The sequence below is a fragment of the Gracilinanus agilis genome, chromosome 4 (genome assembly GCF_016433145.1).
Source record: "Gracilinanus agilis isolate LMUSP501 chromosome 4, AgileGrace, whole genome shotgun sequence".
Lineage (NCBI taxonomy): Eukaryota > Metazoa > Chordata > Mammalia > Didelphimorphia > Didelphidae > Gracilinanus > Gracilinanus agilis.
This window is the reverse complement of record NC_058133.1, coordinates 268,864,093-268,887,497: the sequence shown is the minus strand read 5'-3', so window position 1 is coordinate 268,887,497 and position 23,405 is coordinate 268,864,093. Positions and strand designations below refer to the sequence as shown.

Genomic DNA, 23,405 nt, shown 5'->3' with positions numbered 1-23,405 from the left:
AAGGAAGGAAGGAAGGAAGGAAGGAAGGAAGGAAGGAAGGAAGGAAGGAAGGAAGGAAGGAAAAGAGAGAGAGAAAAAATAAAGAGAAGAAAGAGAGGAGAGAAGGAGAAGAGAGAAGAAAAGAGAAGAAAAGGAGAGGAGAGAAGGAGAGAAAGAGAGAAAGAAAGTTTAATGGGGACAAAAGTCATCACATTAAAATATTGGGTCTTAAGTCATTTTAAAGTTAAATCAGAAACTGTCTACCTAGCAAAACTTAAGCCTTTCACTCACATAATAAATACACGCCCTCCCTGGGCCAGACCTAGAGGATTCCATAGGTCCCAAACAAGCCAACTTTCATGGCAACTGTACAACTATTGACCACGCACATAAAGTCTGGCAACTATGAGAAAAATGCAAAATATTTTGTGTCTTTTCAGTCTGTTCATTTATAAAGTATGAAACAGTATTCAGTTTGATCAAAATACAGTATTAGATTGCATAACACTTCTGTGTTAGTAAATCCAGAGTATGTCAGCATCCTTGAGGACATAAACACTGAATGCAAAACTGAAATCAAACAGTTCCTAGACTAGTGCCAGATGGACATTTCCAAAAGAGTTTCACAAAAAATACAATCTCTCCCAAAAACTTTTGGACAGTGATATTCTAAGACCCAAACTGTAAAAGCAAATAAAGACTGATAGCAAATTTGTAATGTATTTGCTTTCTGTGGATGACTACTCTGTTTTGTTTCCAAATATCCTCCTTGGGATCCAAGAAAAGCTGTAGTAGCTGCAGGGGGTTAGCCAGGCTGGTAGACCTAGAAGTGAAACTTTTTGAAACCAGATGGATTTTCAATGACCATTACCCCACAAAGTAGATGACTGAAATAATTCACAGGTCCATAGAATTCAGAGCTAAAAGGTACCCTGAAAACCTTAAAGTCAACCCCTTCATGTGCAAAACTGAGGCTGAGAAGTAGAGGGATTATCCTCAAAGGTACACAGGTAGTAAGGAGTGTAAAATTTAAATTAATGCCCAATAACTTCAAGTATTATATTTTATAAAGTTTAATAACAATCACTCGAAGGAGAAAAAAAGATAAACTAAAAGAAAAAGAAGTTCAAACCTAATTATCTAACAAAAAGTAAACCCATACATGTAGATTCTCCTGGCTGGCATAAAGCCCACTTTCCCAGCCCCAATCAGGGAAAAAGAAAGCAAGGGGTGGAGCTCCACAAAACTTATATCCTCCCTATCTTAGCATGTAATGTGAGAAGGAACATGGAATGCTGGGAGAGAGGGAGTTTCTGGGGAACAAATCCTAATTACACAGGAGGAAAGCCAAGGTTCCTTGGATTCCCAAACCCCATGCTCTTTCCACTATACCAAACTGCACAGTTATTAAATATACCTACCTCAGTCATCAATGGCGGTTAAATATCATCATAAGCAGAAAAATGGGCAATATCTATTAGTTTCCACCACATTAGCGCAGTAGTGAATAAAGTACCAATGAAGATCAAGGCAAAAATGTTCAAAATAGAAACACAGAAGAAAATCAACTGCTTGAATACATGGGTTGATGAGGACATGATTGGGGATCGAAAGCACCACACCAATGCAACTATCAACAATTTGGAAATAGGTCTTGATTAATGACACATGTTAAAACCAGTGGAAATGCATATCGGCCAGGGGAGGGGGGAGGTCGGGGGGTGAAGGGGAAAGTAAGAACATAAATCATGTAACCATGTTAACTTTTCTAAAATATAAATATTAATAAATGTTTAAAATTTAAAAAACAATAGCAAAATATTCATAAAAATGTTCAAAATAAAATTGAGTTGATTGAAATAAACTCCATAAGGCTGTGATTTATCCTATCAAGAGATGTTATCTGGGTCATGGAGTAAGGATGGTGAACAAGTGATTCAGTTTATAGACTAGAATCCGAACCACAAATGGCTGACCCAGACACCAAAAAGCTGGTGAGATGAGTCAGTAGTGTGGCTGTTTGGGCAGAAATTTAAATGCTGGTAAGTATGAGGATGTGAGATCATTCTAGTGTTGAATATATGTGTACAGCAATGGGGGTTAAGTGGTGGTGCTTAGCAACTAAGCAATTCTGGGACTTTTCATACCCCTGGTTGCCCATAGCAAAATTTCATGTGGTTAAAATTTGATTATATGGTCTCTAAGGTTCATAAGCTCATAGATTTAGACTTTAGAGGTCAGTTAGCCCAACCTTCTCATTTTGCATGTGAGGAACTAAGGCCCAGAGATGTTAAATGGTTTGTCCAGGGCCACAGAGAAAGTGGCAGATGTGTTTTCTATTTAATCATAAAGCCTCCCTTTCAACTGTAGTGGTCTTGTCCTCCACCAAAGAATCTTTCCCTTTGCTTTATTTGACCTTGTTTTTTAGATTTGCCATCTTGGAACTTCCCTGTCTTTCCTTCTTCCTTTTCTCTCCTCTTCCTTCTCAGCACTCACTGCAATGAGAGTACACATATATTGAACACTAGAATGAATGATCTCACATCTTCACACTCACCATTTAAATTTCAGCCCAAACAGCCATACTATTGACTCATTCCACCCCACCAATTTTTTGGTCTCCTAGTGAGCCATTTGTGGGTCACTGGGTTCTAGTCTGTAAGTTGGATCACTTGTTATTCATCATCCTTACTCCATGACCCACACAGCATCTCTTGATAGGATAAACAGCCCCCTCAGACATCTACCACCCCTTCTTTGGAATTTTTAATTTGTCATATGACTACCAGTCAAGATTCTGCACAGATTTCTTTCCACTAGATACCATGAACTGTTTATTCTTTGCTCTTTATTATGGAACAATATTCTGATGTAAAGCAGCCTTATGGAATTTGGTTCAGTTCAATGATATTCAATGTCACATTGAACATTTCTGCCCTGGTCTTCATTAGACATTTTCTTCACTATTGTGCTAATGTGACAGAAACTACATATGTTCTTATGTTAAATATATGTATCTAAACACAGATATTATACGTGTGTGTATAAACTGAAAGAGAAAACAGGTAAGGAATTTGTTTCTCTGAGTTCTTCAAAGAATGAATAAGGGTCTCAGAAGTAGATCTAGCATAGCTAATTCAGCAGCAGCAACTTTGGGCTTAATGAGCCACTTGTTCTTGCTTCCAAACAGACCCTGACCCAGTATAAAGGAATCAGTTCAGCAAGGCTAAGAGATCACACTGGTTCTCACATTCTCTGCCAGAAATCTCTGTAAAAACCACCCTAGAGGAAGACTAAGTATTCCAAAAGAAAACTTTGTACCTCCTGCCACCAAGTGGCCACATCCAGCTCTTGCACGACAGCACACACTAGCCACAGAGCCCTAAGCAATAATACAATATAAAACAAATGCACTACAGTCACAAAGTTTAGCCATTAAAGTAAGCAGGACCCATTAGAAATTGGCAACAGGTTAATTTTTTTGAAAGAATGAAACTATTGAAGTTGATTTAAAATTTTTAAAAGTAGATCAAAATAATAGAATATATAAGAATCAGAAATACTATAATCAATAACTATATTTCATAAGCACAAAAATATAAATTACTTGAGAAAAGAATTTAAAAATTCTGAAAAGCAGAATTAAGTTTAATTTTTTGGAAGCCTTTTCAGTCTGTTATAATAATGTCTCACATTTATATCATATTACTCTCTGAATTGCCTTTGGGACATTATAGTTTTTTCAAGCATTCTTTTTATCAATTACATGTAATAAATTTCCACATAAGTTTTCTGAAGCGATATGATCCAAATTGTCTCCCTCCCTCTCCTCCCTTTCCCATCCTGGAGATGGAAAGCAATTCAACCTGGGATACATACCTATTACCACGCAAAATATATTTCTATATTGTTCATTTACGTAAGTGAATAATCTTATAAAACCAAAACCCCAAAACATATCCCCAAATAAACACGTGAAAAATTGTATGCTTTCATCTTCATTCTGACTCCAACAGTTCTTTCTCTGGAGGTAGATAGCATTCTTTGTCATAAGCCCCTCAGAATTGTCCTGGATCATTGTATTGCGGAGAGTAACTAAGTCTATCACAGTCTATCATTGCACAATATTGCTCTTATTGTGTATAATGTTCTTCTGGTTCTGCTTATTTCACTCTGCATCAGTTCACATAGGTCTTTCTGAAATCAATCTGTTGATGGTATTCCATCACCATCATATACCAGTTTGTTCAGTCATTCCCCAATCACTAGACATCCCTTTAGTTTTCAAATCTTTGCCACGACAAAAAGAGCAATTATAAATATTTTTGTACAAGCAGGTCTTTTCCCATTTCTTTTATCTCTTTGGGATACAGACCTAGTAGTGGTATTGCTGGATCATTGTTTTATAGCCCTTTGGGCATAATTCCAAATTTCCCTCCAGAATGGTTGGATCAGTTCACAACTCCACCAGCAATGCATTAGTATCCCAATTTTGCCAAATCCCCTCCAACATTTATCATTTTTCTTTACTGACATATTGGTCAATCTGATAGGTGTGAGGTATTGTTTTAATTTGCACTTCTCTAATCAAGAGGGATAGCTTTGATTACTTCATCTGAAAACTGCCTATTCATATCCTTTGACCATTTGTCAATTGGGAAATGACTTGCATTCTTAAAATTTGGCTTAGTTCTTTATATATTTGAGAAATGAGACCTTTATTAGAGAAATTTGTTATAAAAATTTTCCTAGTTTGTTGTTTCCTTCCTAATCTTGGTTACATTGGTTTTGTTTGTACAAACCCTTTTTAATTTAATATAACCACAACTATTCATTTTACATCTTGTAATGTTCTCTTTTGTTTGATCATAAATTCTTCCCTTCTCCATAGATCTGACAGGTAAACTATTCTATGTTCCCCTAATTTACTTATAATATCACCCTTTAGGTCTAAATCATATACCCATTTTGACCTTATCTTGGTATAGAGTATGAGATATTAATCTATACCTAATTTTTACCATACTATTTTCCAATTTTCCCAGCAGTTTTTGTCAAATAGTGAATTCTTATCCCAAAAGCTAGGATCTTTGGGTTTATCAAATACTAGATTGCTGAAGTCATTTACCTCTAATCCATTCCATTGATTCACCCTTCAATTTCTTAGCCAGTACCAGACTGTTTTGATGATTATTGCTTTAATAGTATAGTTTAAGATCTGGTACTGCTAGGCCACCATTCTTCACATTTTTTTTTCATTAGTTCCCTTGATATTCTTGATCTTTTGGTCTTCCAGATATATTCTGTCATTTTTTTCTAGTTGTATAAAATAGTTTTTTGGTAGCTTGATTGGTATGACACTGAATAAGTAAATTAATTCAGGTAGAATAGTCATTTTTTTTATATTAGTTCAGCCCACCCATGAGCAATTAATATTTTTCCATTTGTTTAGATCTAATTTTATTTGTGTAAAAAGTGCTTTGTAATTGTGTTCATATAATTCCTGTGTTTATCTTGGCAGATAGATGCCCAAGTTAAACAGAATTTCTCTTTCTATCTCTTGTTGCTGGGCTTTGTTGGAAATATACATATGCTGATGATTTATGTGTATTTATTCTGTATCCTGCAACTTTGCTAAAGTTATTTTAACTAGTTATCAATTGTTTAGACTAACATCCCACACTATTTATTTGCAATAAGTTCATAATGGCTATGTGAATATAAAAGGTCACACCATTAAAAAAGAACATGAGGGGCAGCTGGGTAGCTCAGTGGAGTGAGAGTCAGGCCTAGAGACAGGAGGTCCTAGGTTCAAACCCGGCCTCAGCCACTTCCCAGCTGTGTGACCCTGGGCAAGTCACTTGACCCCCATTGCCCACCCTTACCACTCTTCCACCTATGAGACAATACACCGAAATACAAGGGTTTAAAAGAAAAAAAGAACATGATCAGGTGAATACCTTGAAAATACCTTGAATATCTGTGAATATCACAGATAGGGGGAAAATTCTTAACCAAAAAAAAAGGGGACAGAGATGATTTCCTCCCATCCTCCAGGAAAGAAGGGTAATTTTGACATGAAATTGAAGTTTTTTCATGAAAAAAAAAAATCAGCGAAGTTTGAACAAGAAGGAAAAGCATTAACTGGGGGAAATCTTTGCATGAATTGTCTCTATAAATATTTAAGACCAAGATCCATCCCCTAGTGATCAAAGAATATAAAGAATCCATGAAAGAAGTGCAAACTATTAGCAATAATATGAATATTTGCTCTAAAGAAATGCTGACCAAAATTTTTCTAAGATTTCAACTCATGGCAATAAGTTAGCAAAGGCTACAAATTATTTAAATAGTCTGTGCTGGAGGTGTTGCAGAAAGACAAGCACGCTGATACACAATTGGTAGTTATGAATTAGTCTAACCATTCTACAAATGAATTTATACTTATGCTTTAAAAGACTAAACTATATACTTGGAACCAGAAATCATTATGCTAGACATATACCTTAAGGAGGTCAAAGACAAAATGATTCTAAAATACTTGTAGCAGTAATGTTTGCAGTAGAAAAGAACTGGAAGCAAAGTAGATGCCCAATGACTGGGAATTTTTGTTGTTGTTAAGTTGTTTAGTTGGGTCCAACTCTTCATGACCCGTTTGACATACACACCACGCACTTCTATCCTCCACTATCTCTCAAAGACTGTCCAAGTTCTTGTTCATTGTTTCCATGACACTATCCATCCCAAGCTCTCTGCCATTACCTTTTCCTTTTGCTTTCAATATTTCCCAACATCGGGGTCTTTTTCAGAGTCCTATCTTCTCATTATGTGGTCAAAGTATTAAAGCTTCAGCTTCAATACTTGACCTTCCAGTGACTAGTCAAAATTAATTTCTTTAAGTATTGACAGATTTGATATCCTTGCTGTCCAAGGGACTTTCAAAAGTGTTCTCCAGCACAATTCAAAAGTGTCAATTCTGGGTCACTCAGCTTTCCTTAAAGTACAACTCTCACAGCTATGCATTGCTACTGGGGGGGGAAAACCATAGCTTTGACTGTATGGATCTTTGTTAGCAAGATACTGTCTCTACTTTTTTAGTATGCTGACCAGATTTGCCATAACTTTCCATAAAAAGAGCAAATATCTATGCCTAAAGGACTATAAATCAATACACACCCTTTGATGCATAAATATCACACTACTAGGTCTGTCCCTCAAAGATATAAAAAGGGTGGGAGGAAGAGAAGAGGACATACTTGCACAAAAATATTTATAGCTGCTCTTTTTTTGTGGTGGCAAAGAATTAGAAATTGAAGGGATGTCTATCATTTGGGGAATGGCTGAACAAATTATGGCATATGGTGATGATGGAATATTATTGTTCCATAAAGAATGATGAACAGGATGATTTCAGAAAGAACTGGAAAGATCCGCATGAACTGATGCAAAGTGAAATAAGCAGAACCAAGAGAACACTGTACACAGTAACAGCAATATTGCAAAATGATCAACTGTAATAGACAACTACTCTTAGTAATACAATGACCCAGGACAATTCTGAAGGACTTATGACAAAGAATGCTATCTACCTCCAGAGAAAGTACTGTTGGAGTCAAAATGCAGACAAAAGTATAAGATTTTTCACTTTAGTTTATTTGGGCTTTTATTTTGGGGTTCTAGATTTATATGATTATTCTCTTACAATGTGAAAAATATGGAAATACATTTTGCATGATAATACATATATAACCCAGATTAAATTGTTTGCCATCTTTGGGACAGGAGAGGGAAGAGAGGGAGACGATTTGGATCATATAATTTCAAAAAACTTATATAGAAATCTGTTTTTACATGTAATTGATAAATATCTTTGTAAAAAAATAAATTAAATGATGGCTAGTTTTAAAAAAAAAGATCAAATGTCATTTAATTTCATAACTGCAATTACTATCTGCAATGATCTTTAAGCACAAGAATAAAAAAATCTGATACTTGTTCCATTTCTTATCCCTCTATTTGCCAGGAAATGATGGGCCCAGTTGCCACCATCTTGTTTTTTTGTTGTTGTGGTTAAGCTTCAAGCTAGCTTTTATATTCTCCTCTTTCACCTTTATCAAAAGACTTCTTAATTCTTCTTCACTTTATGCCATCAGTGTGGTTAGTGTCTACACATCTGAGATTGTTGATATTTCTCCCAGAACCCTTTGATTCATCCAGGCTGGCATTTAACCTGGGGAGGGTATTGTCAGTGTTAACTAGATTCCAGGTTATGCTCTCATCACTAAACCTCTGATAGAGCTAACCAGGAAGGAAGTTCCAGAACCATTGAAGCTATCTAAAGAGCATATTCATGCCATTGAAAAACTCAAAGCACTAACTCTATCAGCACCTGCCCTAGGAATCCCTGACCATAATTACACGTGATATACTCTGCATATGTTAAATAAATAAGGTGACAGTATTCAATACTGTCATATTCCTTTCCCAATCTTAAACTAATCAGTTGTTCCATATTCAGTTCTGTTACTTATTGAACCACATGCTGGTTCCTCAGGAGACAAGAAAAATATGGTACTCCTAACTCTTTGAGAACTTGACACATTTTGTTGTGATCTGCATAGTCAAAGGCAATCAATGAATCAGAAATGGATGTTTTTTTCTGGAACCCCTTTGCTTTTTTCATAATCTAGTGAATGTGAGCAATTTTGTCTCTAGTTTTCTACCTCTTCAAAAACCAGTTTGTTCTTCTGGTAGTTCTCAGTTCACGTATTGCTGAAGCCTAACTTTTAGAATCTTAAGCATAACCTTACAGACATGTGAAATGAGTGTATTTGTTCAGTAGTTTGAACATTCTTTGTTTGGCATTGCCCTCCTTTAGGGTTGGGATGTAAACTGTTTTTTTCCAATCCAGTGGCTACTGTCAAGTTTTCCAAATTTGCTGGCATACTGAGACCAGCCTTTTAAATACTTCATCTTTTAGAGTTTTAAATAATTTAGCTGGAATTCCATCACCTCCACTAGCCTTATTGTTAGCAGTGCTTCCTAAGGTCCAGATGACTTCATTCTCCAAGATATCTGGCTCCAGATTAGTAATCACATTATCTTGGTTATCAGTTATATTAAGATCTTTCTTGTATAATTCTTCAGTGTATTCTTGCCACCTCTTCTTCTCTTCTAGTTTTGTTAAGTCCCTAATATTTTTGTCATTTTTGTCTGATTGGAAAATCTCTCCCCAAAATATAGTAGTCTATGGTACAGGTAGAACTGGGAGGTCAGGAAGTAGACAGTAGTCCCATTTGAATAATGAACTCTAAAGCACCATTTTTCCCAGGGGCATGAGGAAGAGACTTGGGGTGAGGGGGTGGAATGCAAAGGAGATGTTCACTGGGGCTCAGTAAGCATCCTGGGCAAGGTGCCTTGGAGAAACAGAAGGAAGCACTGAGGAAGGTCTTCACAATTCTTTCATTAAAAAAATGAACATCAATGTTCATCTAGAACTGCATCTATGCCTTGAAACAAATGTTGCTATTGGTAGAGCTATGAACTGATCCAACCATTCTGGAGAGCAATTTGAAACTATGCCCAAATGATCATAAAATTATGCATACCCTTTGACCCAGCAATACCACTACAAGGCCTGTATTCCAAAGAGATCAAAGATAGGGAGAAAGGACCTATTTATATAAAAATATTTAGAGCAGCTCTTTTTGTGGTGGTGAAGAACTGTAAAATGAATGGATGTTCATCAATTGGGGAACAGCTGAATAAATTGTGGTATATGATGGTTATGGAATACTACTGGGCCAAAAGAAATTATGAACAAAATTATGACCAAAAAAACCATAAAAACTTGTATGAAGTGATGCAAAGTGAAGTGAGCAAGACCAGGAGAACAAGGTACACCGTAACAACAATAAAGTACAACAATCAACTGCAAATGACTTAACTATTATCAGCAATGCAAGGATTCAGGACAACCCCAAGGGACTAAAGTGAAAAAGGCTATCTACTGCCATAGAAAGAACTGATAGGGATTAAATGCAGATTAAAATATGTCATTTGTCACTTTTCACACTATATGCATTTTTCTCTAGTGTGATTTATCTTTCACAATATGATGAACATGGAACTATATATTGTATAATAATATATATAGATATTTATATATAAATATATATATATATATATATATAACTTGTATCATGTTACCTTCTCTCTTGGAAATAGGAGAGGGATGGGAGGGAGAGAATACATATCCCAAAATTGTATTGACATGTAATCTGGAAAAAACTAAAAAGTTAAAAAAAAAAAGGAGTACATGTTGCTGAAGGTCAGCTCCACCACAATAAAGGTAAACCTGGAAGCATATTTCCAGTCACTGCTCTTAAAGCTAGATAAGCTGAAGGTAGGGCCTACAAAGGATGATCAAATAGCGAACCACATCTGTGAGCTACCTCAAGGTTCTCAAAAGTTCAGAGGAGCTTCTAGAAACAGCTAATAGGACATGTAACAAGAAGACAACGAGGATTTTCCCCAGGCTGCCAAACAAATTAGAATATGATCGGGGGCAGCTGGGTAGCTCAGTGGATTGAGAGCCAGGCCTAGAGACAGGAGGTCCTGGATTCAAATCTGGCCTCAGACACTTCCCAGCTGTGTGACCCTGGGCAAGTCACTTGCCCCCCATTGCCTACCCTTACCACTCTTCTGCCTTGGAGNGCTAATAGGACATGTAACAAGAAGACAACGAGGATTTTCCCCAGGCTGCCAAACAAATTAGAATATGATCGGGGGCAGCTGGGTAGCTCAGTGGATTGAGAGCCAGGCCTAGAGACAGGAGGTCCTGGATTCAAATCTGGCCTCAGACACTTCCCAGCTGTGTGACCCTGGGCAAGTCACTTGACCCCCATTGCCTACCCTTACCACTCTTCTGCCTTGGAGCCAATGCATAGTATTGACTCCAAGATGGAAGGTAAGGGTTTAAAAAAAAAAAAAGAAAGAAAGAAATGAATGTGGTATGTATAACCTAGATCAAATCTCCTGCCAGCACTGGGAGGGGGCAGGGAGGGAGGGAGATAAGTTCGATCATATAACTTAGGAAAACTTGTGTGGAAATTTATTACATGTAATTGGTAAAAAAAATTTAATGTGATACAAAACAAAATATATAAGAAAAAATAAGATTCTTCTAAAGATAAAAAATGTGATGGGTCCACAATTTTCTTTGTTTGATTGCCATGGGCTTACTAAAGTCATCATGTAGGGCAGGGTTGATTCTTGTTGGCATAAGGTAAGGCTAGATGAAAAGAGGAGAAACTGAATGCTTTGAGTTGTGTGCCATCTAGTTCCAGCATGGATAACTCTTATGAGAATTTTTTAAGATGATGTAGGCTTTGGGGGGGGGGTATTTAAATGAACACAAAGGCATTTATTTATTTACATTGTTAGAGCTAATAGTCCTCAATATAGACAGAGCAGGTAATTATGTCATCCCACAGTAATTAATATTGTCAGCATGTTGCTTCATCTTGGTATGATAAAACTATGGGTTCCAGACAACCAAAGCTCTGCAAAACTAGGAATGACTTATGCTGATTGCAGGTATAATTTTCCAAAGACTAAACGAATTTATAAATCAAACCCAAAAAAATATATTTCTCTTTGCTCATAGGAATAAATCCTGAATTTATTCATTGGCAAACTTTTGTTTTTCTGTTTTGTTTTGTCTGCAGTGAGATGACTTCCAGAAAAATTATACCTTCCCCTCCCCCTCCATCAAGAACCCACAGGCACAAGTTAAAAAATGTTAGTCTGGAAGAGAGGTTAGTAGTTCTTCCTTTGTCTCTGACCATGGATACTGAGGTGATAGTTTGGATCTGGTCAACTGGTACCCTCTGACTTTGAGATTTTTGCTTCCCCCTATTTTTCTGGGTCCATGGAAAGCCAAACACTAGGAATCTTCCTCCTATCCTCAACACTTCTCCTAACACATTACCTAAAGACAATAGGCTTTGGCTCCCAAGTCCTTGTCATTTAATACTGGTCATAAGCACTAGATGTGGAGAATAAGCTTATTTTATTTGGACCAGCCCCAATCTAACCTTCAAGCCTGTCTGCTAAGTGACACTACTATGAGCACCATAACTCCATTCTTAAAGGTCTTTCTTAGTCTTATTAAGTACCATGAGTACTACCAAACTACATAGCCTTCTTTGCTGTCCATAATGGAGGGCAGGAAAAGAGAGGTGAGCATTCATTGAGGACAAGTCCAGCTTGATGAGAATTACTAGTAGGTGGCTTTCCATGAATCTGGAAAATGAGGGGAAACCCACCAAAGGGATAAATGCAGAACAAGGTGGTCCTATTACAGAAATCACTTATTGCATGATTGAGAATGGACCCAATCCCCCAACTTCTCAAAAGGCTTGTCTATGTACAAGTTTCAAGTAATCTTTCTCACCTTTGACCCATAAGGAATCCCTAGAGGAGCAATGCTTATTGGCTCCCCATTTATCCACTGTGCTGGCCACAAGCAGTCTCTAATTCTGTTTTTTTTTAATTTTTAAATGTTTATTTAGAATATTTTCCCATGGTTGCATGATTCATAGTCCCCCCTTCCCCACTCTCTCCTCCCACTTCCCAAAGCCAACAAGCAGTTCCACTGGGTTATACATGTATCATTGTTCAAAACATGTTTCTATATTATTCATATTTGCAGCAAAGTGATCCTTAAACATCAAAACCCTAATCAGATCCCTATCACACTATGTGATCAAGCATATATTTTTCTAATGCATTTCTAGTTCCACAGTTCTTTCTCTGGATGTGGAGAGCATTCTTTCTCACAAGTTCCTCTGGATTGTCCTGGTTCATTGCATTGCTACTGGTAGAAAAGTCTATTACATTCGGTATTTACCACAGTGTATCAGTCTCTGTGTACAATGTTCTCCTGGTTCTGCTCCTTTCTCTCTGTATCAGTTCCTGGAGGTCATTCCAGTTCACATAGAATTCCTCCAGTTCATCATTCCTTTTAGCACAATAGTATTCCATCACCAACAGATACCATAATTTGTTCAGCCATTCCCCAATCAATAGACACCCCCTCATTTTCCAGTTTTTTGCCACCACAAAGAGTGCAGCTATAAAAATTTTTGTGCAAGTCTTTTTCCTTATTATCTCTTTGGGATACAAACCCAGCAATGGCATCAGCCTCAAATTCTTAAAAAAGAATCATCAACAACTGTGATCACAGTTGAATGGTATGAATGTGGGAACAAACCAGGAGTTAAACCCAAGGTTTTCACAGGATAAGTTTTGGGTAAAAAGTAAACTGTAAAAGTAAGCCACACAGGTTGAAAATGCTTTGCAAACCTTAAAGTGTACTATGAATACTGATTATTATTATTATTATGTGGCATGGCACCTTACCTAACATACTATTCTACATCCCAATTAGTGTGTTCTAATTAGGGAGAAATATGCTTCAGAAAAGTGAACTTTTCCATATAAAGTGGTGAATAAGTATAGTGGAAGAATGTGAACTAAACAGGACCCAACTGAAGGGGAGGTGAAATGGAAAGCAGTCCAGCTAAAAAAAAACATGTTCAAAGAATAAGAAAAGAAAGACTAAACACAATAGCACACATTCTATGACTATTGTTCTTTTTAATACCAAAATCTCATGTCAAAAAAGAGACACAAAGGCAACAAGGATTTTTTATTTTATTTAGTTTGTTAAATTTAACACACAGGAGCAGCTAGGTAACACACTGGATAGAGTGTCTGGCCCGGATTCAAGAGGATTTGGGTTCAAATCTGACCTCAGACACGTTCTAGCTGTGTGACCATAGGCAAGCCACTTAACCCCAGTTACCTACCCTTTACTGCTCTTCTACTTTAGAACCTATACTTAGTAGCAATTCTATGACAGAAGGCAAAAGTTACTTTTAAAATCAAAAATAAAGTTAATACACAGAATTTTATAAGTTTAGTCTTTCAAGGCAAGTCAACAAATTCTTCATTAAGCCTCTACTATAGGTCAAACACTACACTAAGCCCTCAAGATTCAAAGAAAGACAAAAACAGTCCCTGTTCTCAAGGAGCCTTTTTTCTAAGTGGGAGAGAAAACATACAAAAAGCTACATATGAACAAAGTATGTATAGGATAAATTGGAAAAAATCTCAGGAGAAGAATGCATGGGCATTAAGGAAAATTGGGAAAGGCTTCCAGGAGAAGGTAGAATTCTAATTTGTTGAAGTTAAAATATAAAATTTTAAACAAATTGTAAATTATTTGGAGCTTATGTACAATCTTGGTTTTTATGTACAATCTCATTTTTAGTCCTCTGCTTAATTTAGTATTTGTTTTTGATGGTGGTTACTAAGAGGTATAGGATTTAAAAGTTGGAACATATTTGATTAAAAAAGCTACAAAGGGGCAGGTTAGAGGGTAGGATGACCCCTAAAAGGACAACTACTGCCACAACAGAGGCTATGCTGTTATTGTTGCTGCTGCTGCTCCTGTTATTGTTGTTGAAAGGTTAAGATCAACACAAGGTAAAAGCTTACTCAAGCTCCCAGAACTTCTGATGTTTTTTTAACAATATTAATATTTTTTAATAATATTAATAGTTTATATAGCACTTTAAAGTTTTGAAAAGCACTTCATTTGTTAGCATATGTGATCCTCACAACAACCCTATGAAATAAGTGTTATTGTTATAACCATTTTTACAGATGGGGAAACTAAGGCAGATTCTAGCAACTAAGTTACTTACCCAGGATCAAATAGCTAGGAAGTGAATGATAATAAATTCAAACCCAAGGCTTTCTAACTACAGACAATAAGCCCACTACCCTATTCGCTACTCCACCATAAGTGAAGGGTATCACCATTATTGAAAACATGGTCATTGAACTGTGATCCCTGAAAAGCCCAGAGACCACTAGAGATCTTTTGTGAGATCTGTAACAATTAAATTTAGCTTTTGACTCAATATGAAAGTTATAAAAGTGGTCGCCATTTTTAAAATATTAGCCCTTAAGTCAAAAATGACTGTTAGCAGCTTTTATTTACAAGGTAGAGATAGCAAAAGTGGGAAATATAGGAAAGCGACAAAGCCTGGTCTAACCTACCAGCCCTAAGTACTGCTCCAGTGAAGTCTGGCTCAGCCCCTGGCAGGGGTTTCCCCCAAGTCCCAATCTCCATATGGATTTCCTGGTAGTCCTTAGCCAGAAGTCCCTGTAGTGTCTTCAGCTAGAGTTCCACCAATGCAGAATGACTCCAAGAAAAAGTGTGTCTCTTCAGCTCTACTCAACAACGTGGAATCCAAGGGAAGAGTCACTCCAAGGAACCAGCCTCTCCAAAATCAAGGAAGCCAAAGAGAGGCCAAACCATGTTGGTCTCTTCTTTCATACCCCTTTTTTCCACATCATTTCCTGTCTTTTCCCCTCTTCACAGGAACCAATTGCAGTCTTTCAATTTGCCTAGCACTGCTCCCCTTGGGCCTTTGGGGGTATAAATTAGTAAGTGACTTACCTAATGGTTAGCTAGCTACTAAGTAGGGGTACTTTAAGTTCTTGAGTTGATTAACTAAAAATAAACAAAAGGAGAGTTCATTCTATCTTCACAGATCTACTGTGAGATCCCCAATTATAGTATAGTCTCCACATTGTAGGGTGGGAGAGGAATCATTCATACTTCCCACCAGCCTATTATATGTCCCAGGAATTCCAGCTCCTCTTCCTCCTCCTCCAAATGCTATTCTTCTAAATGACAAACTAGGTCAGTCTATCAGCTGTCAACAGATATTTACTAAGTGCCTACTATGCTCCAAAACATAGCTGTGGCTTAGTGGATAGGAACTGGCCCCTAGATCTAGGAAGACTTGGTTTGAGTCCCCTCTTTGACACCCTGGGGAAGTCTTTTAATGTCTGTGCTGGGGAAGCTAGGTGGCCCAGTGGATAGAGTGTCAGGCCTGGAGTTATGAAGTCCTTGGTACAAATCTGGCCTCAGACACTCACTAGCTATGTGACCTTGGACAAATTTCTTGATCCCAATTACCTAGCCCTTACTACTCTTCTGCCTTGGAACTGATATTTGTATGATTCTAAGACAAAAGGTTAACTGTGTTTTGTTTTGTTTTTAATGTCTCGGTGCTAGCAGAGAAGATACCATACTGCTCTGGGAGAGGAAGTTTCCCCCTCTTGGATTTCCCTATCTCAGTGAAATCACCAGTCCATTATTCCCTATCCTTGTTATGTGCCAGGCACTAGGGATACCTAAAAAGACAAGAATGAAACATTCCCTGTTCTCAAGCAGTTTCCATTCTAGCAATATAATGAATGAACACATTGACTAATTCAGGCAGCTAAGCAGGGACTCTGGAATAGATGAGAATAGTGTTGACCATGAGGTCATAAAATGCTGGAAGATTACAGGGACACTGTCAGTCAATCAGTAAATAAGAATTAATCACTATGTGACAGGCTTTCTGCTGTCACTGTACAAGGTGTACAAAGTAAGGGAAAAACATTGTCCCCAACTTCAAGGAGCTCACCTTTTAATGAGGGAGACAGTCTGTAAATAACTATGTACATATAAGACATACACAAAATAGATGAAAGTTAACCTCAGTAGGGAAGCCAAACTGAACTAGATAAAAATGTTCAAATATGCCATACATAATCCAGAATGCCGTTGTCTACTCATCATCCTCCCAAATTAGGAAGAGATTGTTTAGACACAACTAGGTGCATCAGTAGTTAGAGAGGCAGGTCGAGAGCCTGGGAGGTCCAGGGTTCAAATCTGATCTCAGATACTTCCTACCTGTGTGACTTTGGGCAAGTTGCTTAACCCCCATAATGATGATGATGGTGATGAAGAGGAGGAGAGGAGGAAGAAAGTCTAGTTTTAAAAGTCAGAACCAAGTTGGGATTCAACAGGCTTTGAAATACCAGATCCAAGAGCCAGCCCAATTGACAGCTGGCAAATCATAGGCCAAGGGAAGTTTCACATGGGGCAAGAGTCAGAAAAGCAATGTGGACCCAAAGATCCTAGCTTTGGTTATAAGAACTCACCAATTGACAAAACTGGAAAATAGTATGGCAAAAATTAGGTTTAGATCAATATCTTACACTCTCTACCAAGATAAGGTCAAAATAGATATATGATTTAAACATAAAGAGTGATATTATAAGTAAATTGTCAGATCTATGGAGAAGGGAAGAATTGATGACCAAACAAGAGACAGAGAATATCACAAGATGTAAAATGAATAATTTTTACTACATTAAATTAAAAGGGATTTGTACCAACAAAACCAACATAACCAAGATTAGAAGGTAAACAATAAACTGAGGGGGAAATTTCATGACAAATTTCTCTGATAAAGGTCTCAATTCTCAAATATACGAAGAACTAAGTCAAATTTATAAGAATCCAAGTAATTCTCCAATTGATTAATGGTCAAATAGATAGTTTTCAGATGAAGAAATCAAGGCTATCAATAATCATATGAAAAAAATGTTCTAAATCCCTCTGAATTAGAGAAATGCAAATTAAAACAACTCTGAGGTACCACCTCACACCTATCAAATTGACCAATATGACAAAATAAAGGAAAATGATAAATGTTGGAGGAGGTGTGGCAAAATTGAGACACTAATGCATTGCTGGTATTGTTAACTGATCCAACCATTCTGGAGAGCAATTTGGAATTAAATCCAAAGGGCTATAAAATAATGCATATCTTTTTATCTAGTAATGCCACTACTAGGTCTATATCCCAAAGAGATAACAATAAAGGGGAAAGGATCTGTTTGTACAAAAATATTTATTTTTTTTGTGGTGGCAAAGAACTAGAAACTAAAGGGATGTCCCTCAACTGGGGAATGGCTGAATAAATTGTATTATATGATGGTGACAGAATATTATTGTGCTATAAAAAAAGAATGATGAACAGGATGATTTCAGAAAGAACTGGAAAGACCTATGTGAACCGATGCAGAGTGAAATAAGCAGAACCAGGAAAACATTAAACACATAAACTGCAAAACTGTGGAACAATCAAATGTGATAGACTTTGCTACCAACGTCAATACAATGATCCAGGACAATTCTGAGAGGCTTAATTCAAAAAAGAATGCTATCCACCTCCAGAAAAAGAACTATTGAAGTAGAAAAGCAGATGGAAATATGACATCACTTGTTTATTTGGATATATGTTTAGGGGTTTTGGTTTTATAAGATTATTCATTTACAAAAATGAATAATATGGAAATACATTTTACATGATAATACATGTATAACCCAGAAAAAAAATTTTAATTTTAAAAAGAAAAACAATATGGAAACATTGGAAGAAAGAAGGCTGAAGACAGCCCCAAAACAGATACTCTGTCAGACTTGGCAAAGAATCTATTTGTTCTTGCTTAATTGTACTTAGTGTTATAAGACAGAGGGTGGGGGTAAAAGAGAACCAGTTTATTGAGAAATAGTATCACTTTTAATTTTAAAAGCCTCTGGGAGGGCTAGATAGCGCTCAGTGGATAGAGAGCCGGGCCTGTTGGAGGTCCTAGGTTAAAATCTGGCCTTAGATACTTCCTAGCTGGGTAACCCTAGGCAAATCACTTAACCCCAACTATCTAACCTTTACTGTTGTTCTGCCTTGGAACTGATAAAACTCAATAAAACTTTTAAAAGAAACATTTCCCTCCCATCCCAGGATATAGCAATTCTATAATCATGATGTAATTCCCCACAAAGGATCAGTTCAAGTCTTGTTCTAAAGTCCCCACTATACAAGCATATATAATATAAATTTTGTTTTTTTATTATTAATAGATACTCATTGGCTGATTGGTCCTGAATATTATATTTTTTTAGACCACAAAAGAGAACTGTATAATCATAAAATGTTCCAACCCCCTAGCACCACTACATAGCCTGGAAGGGTACTGGATTTCATCCCCAGAAAACTCTTCCCATGTCTTTTTGTGTCTTTTTTTTTCATTTGCAGTAACCTGATTTCCAAGAAAAGTCCACCACCTTCTCCCCTTCCATCAAAAAATAATGAGAGTAGGTCCGAAACTCCTGATACAGAAGAAAGGTTTGTAACTTTTCCCTTCACCCAGACCCAGAAACCAGATATGACACCATATGTCTTGGGAATGGTAGAATCCTTATTCCTAAGTTCACCTTCCCCTGAAATCATTTATCTTATCAAACTCCTTTTTTGTACCATACAACTTGGGACCTGGATACATTCCAATCTACGGTTTCACCAATACTGTTTCCACTTTATTTCCTAGTATTCCCCTACTTTCTCGACCCTCCTAGACTCTGATAATAGCCTACCAATCTAAAAAAGGGATTTACTGTAGTACACCACAAGACATAAAGAAAAGGGTTGGTTCTAACTTAGAAATGAAAAGAGATTCAATGTTTACATGTTATAATGATTCTTGTGTTTTAATTCTAGTTCTTAATACAAACTGCAAGCCCCTAAACCTGTTCTTAGTTGGATACCTTCCATCTTTAATCATTTTATTTACCTTAATATTTATCATTAATCACTTTTTGTTTACTTTGCTGTGGATTTGGATGGCCTGATACCTTCCAAAATTTACTTTTCTCTAGCCTTCAATTATGAGTCTAGAACATGAGTGGGTAGATGGGTATTTTCTTCCTAATTCTTTCCCCCTCCCCACTGAGTCTTAGGATACCTCATCTTAAACCAGGAGTCATGACTTGGGAAAATTCCTCACGCTCCCCCTCTCTCTATCCCAATGTGAAAGATTGTATCTTTCATATCTGCATATCTAGGTGCCAAAACTATCTAACTCAACTTCCAGGATTTAGACTTTCATTCTCTTAATCCCTGGTCAGCAGATTTCCATGTTCTGTCTCCCTGGAAACTACTTTCTATCTCTCTCTTGCCTTGTATCATCCATCTATCATCCCAATGGTTCTGGCTAATCTACCTGAAGCAAATTCTATTAACCAGATGTTTCCTAGCTAGGTCAGTCTTGGATGATAAAGGCACCCCTCTCATCTATAACCTAAATAAGTCACCACATTTCTCTCCATCTGGGTCACCATTCTGATCACTCCATGGCTTCTCCTCTCAAGATTTCCTCCCTGGCAAACCCCTTCCATGCCCTTTGTTTTGTTTCATTTGCAGTGACATGACTCTCAAGGATAAAGTGCCCTTCGCTCCCCCTCCTTCAAGAAACCTGGAGAACCCACCGAACAACGGGGAAGAAAGGTTTGTGGTCCTTCCCTGAATGTTGCATTTATAAAAGCAGGGCAGAGAAGTGGTAAATTGTAAGTCTGGCTCCTCCACAACCATAGCCTCTTCCCAAACTGTGTATGGGCAAAAAAGACAGTTCCACAGCCTTCTTACCTTGCCAACTCCCAAGAAGCACCAGGGGCCTCCTGGAATCTCCAACAGACTCTCAGCTTCCCAGCACAATCATCCTTCTTCAAGGCATGCTCAGGTGGCCTAGATAGAGTCATTGCACCACTCTGTGGTTATTCCAGGGAACTACGCCACTGGAATACTCGGGCATGCAGGCAGGCAGTAATCACTTCTGAAGTGTCTGCTGTGAGCCAAGCATTCTGTTAAGCCTACAGAGAAAGGCCAAAGATGTCCCTGCTCTCAAGGATCTCACAGTCTAATGGAAACAAGATGAAAATAACTGCATGCAAACCAGACATATTCAGATTTATGTAATAAACTGGAGCTAATCAGCCGACAGAAGGTACTAGCATTAAGGGAGATCAGGAAAGACTTCTCATAGGAGATGGGGTTTTAGTTGGGATCCAAACGAAGCTAAGGAAGACAGGAAATAGAGATGAGGAGGGAGAATATTCCAGGCATGACGGACAGCCAGTGAAAACGAACAGAGTAGAGAAATGTTATATCTTGTAGGAGAAACAGCAAAAAGGTCAGTGTCACTAAACTAGCAGAAATTAAAGTGGAAGAAGACTGCACAGATAAAAGGGGGAGAGTTAGGAAGGGTTTTGAATATAAAACAGAAGATTTTTTAAAAATATTTGATCCTAGAAGCAATAGGGAGCCATCCATTGGAGTTTAAGATTAATTTGATGGTTGAATGGAAGACAGACTATAGTAGGGAAAGACCTGAGGCAAAGAGACCAACAGTCCAGGAGTCGGGTGATGAGGGCCTCTACCAACATGGTAGCAGAGTCAGAGGGTGGAGGAGGACACACACAAAAGATGTTTTGAAGATAAAATCTACAAGACTTGGCAACAGATTAGATGGGGGGGGAATGGGGTGAGAGAGAGGAGGCAGGGATGACACCTAGGTTGCAAGCCTGGATAACTGGGAAGTTTGGAAGGAAGGAAAGTTTGGAGCAAGGGAGATAGAATAGGTTCAGTTATGGATATCCCACCTATCCCATCACCTAACCCCATACCTTCCCATCTTGTCAACAAACAATGAGAGACTTTGGCAGCTTGGCATAGTGGAAAGAGCCCTGAATTTGGAGTTATAAAAATGAAGTTCAAATCTGAGCTCTACTACTTATTATCTGGGGGACCTCAGGTAAATCACTTCAAGTCACGACTTGAGTCCTGGGCCTTAGTTTTCCCATCTATAAGATGAGACACAGATTGGACTAGATGACCTCTAATGTCCCTTCTTCTGGTTCTAAAGTCTAGTATAGAATATTAGGTGTGCATTGTCTACAGAATTTTTCCAATCTACCGGTTTTGAAGAGGTTAGAGCTGCCTAAGTAGATCTGAGAAATATCACCATGAAGATGAGCATTGAAACTAAAGGGGCATCCTGAGAATGAATGCAGCCACCCAAACAGCTCCAACTCTATCCCCTTCCAGCATAGAGACTCTAGGGAGCTAAGTTAATCATCCTCTCCCCAGTGCCTGGGAGCCATAGACAAATACATAATGAGTATCTTTTAAGTGTATGGTACTACCCTGTGGGTGTAGGAAGGACATACAGAGGTTAGCTTTAAAAATAATAAAAAACTCAAGACAGACATTCTTTGAAGGAAAGGGTCAGATGCTGGCAAAAACTGACCCCAAAAACTTGAATATACCTTCAGAGTCCAATAAAGGAAATGGCATCCTGACTAGCTGGAATTCATCCACTCTAATCCTAAGAATAATGAAAGGCTGGAGAAGAGAATTTTCTCAAATCAATTTAAAATTTTTTCTGCATTAGCATTTTATTGGCAATTTGACTTTATTTTCAAGTGAATCCTGAGGCCCATTTTATTTTTAAGTGAGGTCAGAAGGCCAAATCAACTCAAAAATTATAAAAAGGGAGACAGTATTTAGTCCCTGGAACCCAAGCAGTTTAGAGGAGGAGTCAGTGGCTAAATTCAATACACTGGTACTTTTCAAGAAACAGATAAGCATTTTATTCCTATTCAGACCTCCTTTCAGGGCCAAATAGAGATTCTATTTAGCCAACCAACATTGGTAGATGACATGAAAAAGTACTGTATAATAATGACTGGTGTGGCAGGGGCTTTGTAGGAAAGGGAAAGAACCAAACCTAGGATTTCATTGTGAAAAGGAATTTTCAATAAGAGAACTGTCTAGGATATTGAGATGTTAGAGGACTTATCTATAGCCATAAAACATATATATGTACATCTATATATCATAAACAGGGTTTGAACTCAGGCCTTTCCAACTCACCTTTGGCATTTATACAATATTGTATAAAGTTCACAAAACACTTTACATGTATTGCCTCATTTGATCCTTCCAAACAACTTTGTATCATTATCCTTCCTCATTTTCTAGATGGGAAACTGAAGCTCAAAGAGGCAAACTCCTCCCTGCTTACACACCTAGTATCGAAGGCTGAATTCAAACACATCTAGTATTTTTTAAAATTTGGTCCTACTATGCTTTCTTAACCCCTCAAGGTACTTACACTATGCCACACTATCTCTTCAAGGGCTATACAAAGGGACATACAAAGAAGGATGAGACACAGAGCAGGCTCTCAGGAAGCTTATGGTCTAGATATAGAAATTAGAAATATGCAAATGAAAAGATAACACCACTAGAAAATGTTTACTCACTGAAAACATGACACAAAAGATAGAATTGGCCTTGGAGGCAGGAAGACCTGGTTCCAAGTCCTAACTCTGTGTGAACCTTCGTAAGTCACTTGACCTCTCTGCCCTAGGCAATTCTCTAAGAATAAATTATGGAGGTGATGCTGATATGCATCATGCTAGAACATTCCCTATGCCAAATAAATCCAAGATGTAGACCAAAAATACATAAGTATCCAGTAAATGCTATAGTTGAAAACATGGAGAAATCATTGCAGGCTGAAGAGCTCAGAGACTCCAAGTATTGATGAAGATCAACCAAGGACCTTGATCTCTTTCTCTTCTGGCAGCCAAGTTACCAAAGGAAATG

The 23,405-nt window shown here is 37.6% G+C and overlaps 1 protein-coding gene across 1 annotated transcript in view; it reads left to right on the top strand.

Moving 5' to 3' along the window:
• The window catches only part of KIF6 (kinesin family member 6), a 540,790-nt gene that overhangs the window by 501,880 nt on the left and 15,505 nt on the right, over positions 1-23,405 (top strand). The window contains exons 20-21 of the mRNA XM_044675300.1: positions 18,996-19,085; positions 20,160-20,243. Coding sequence (XP_044531235.1) covers positions 18,996-19,085; positions 20,160-20,243 — 174 coding nt within the window. The remainder of the gene's footprint in view (positions 1-18,995; positions 19,086-20,159; positions 20,244-23,405) is intronic.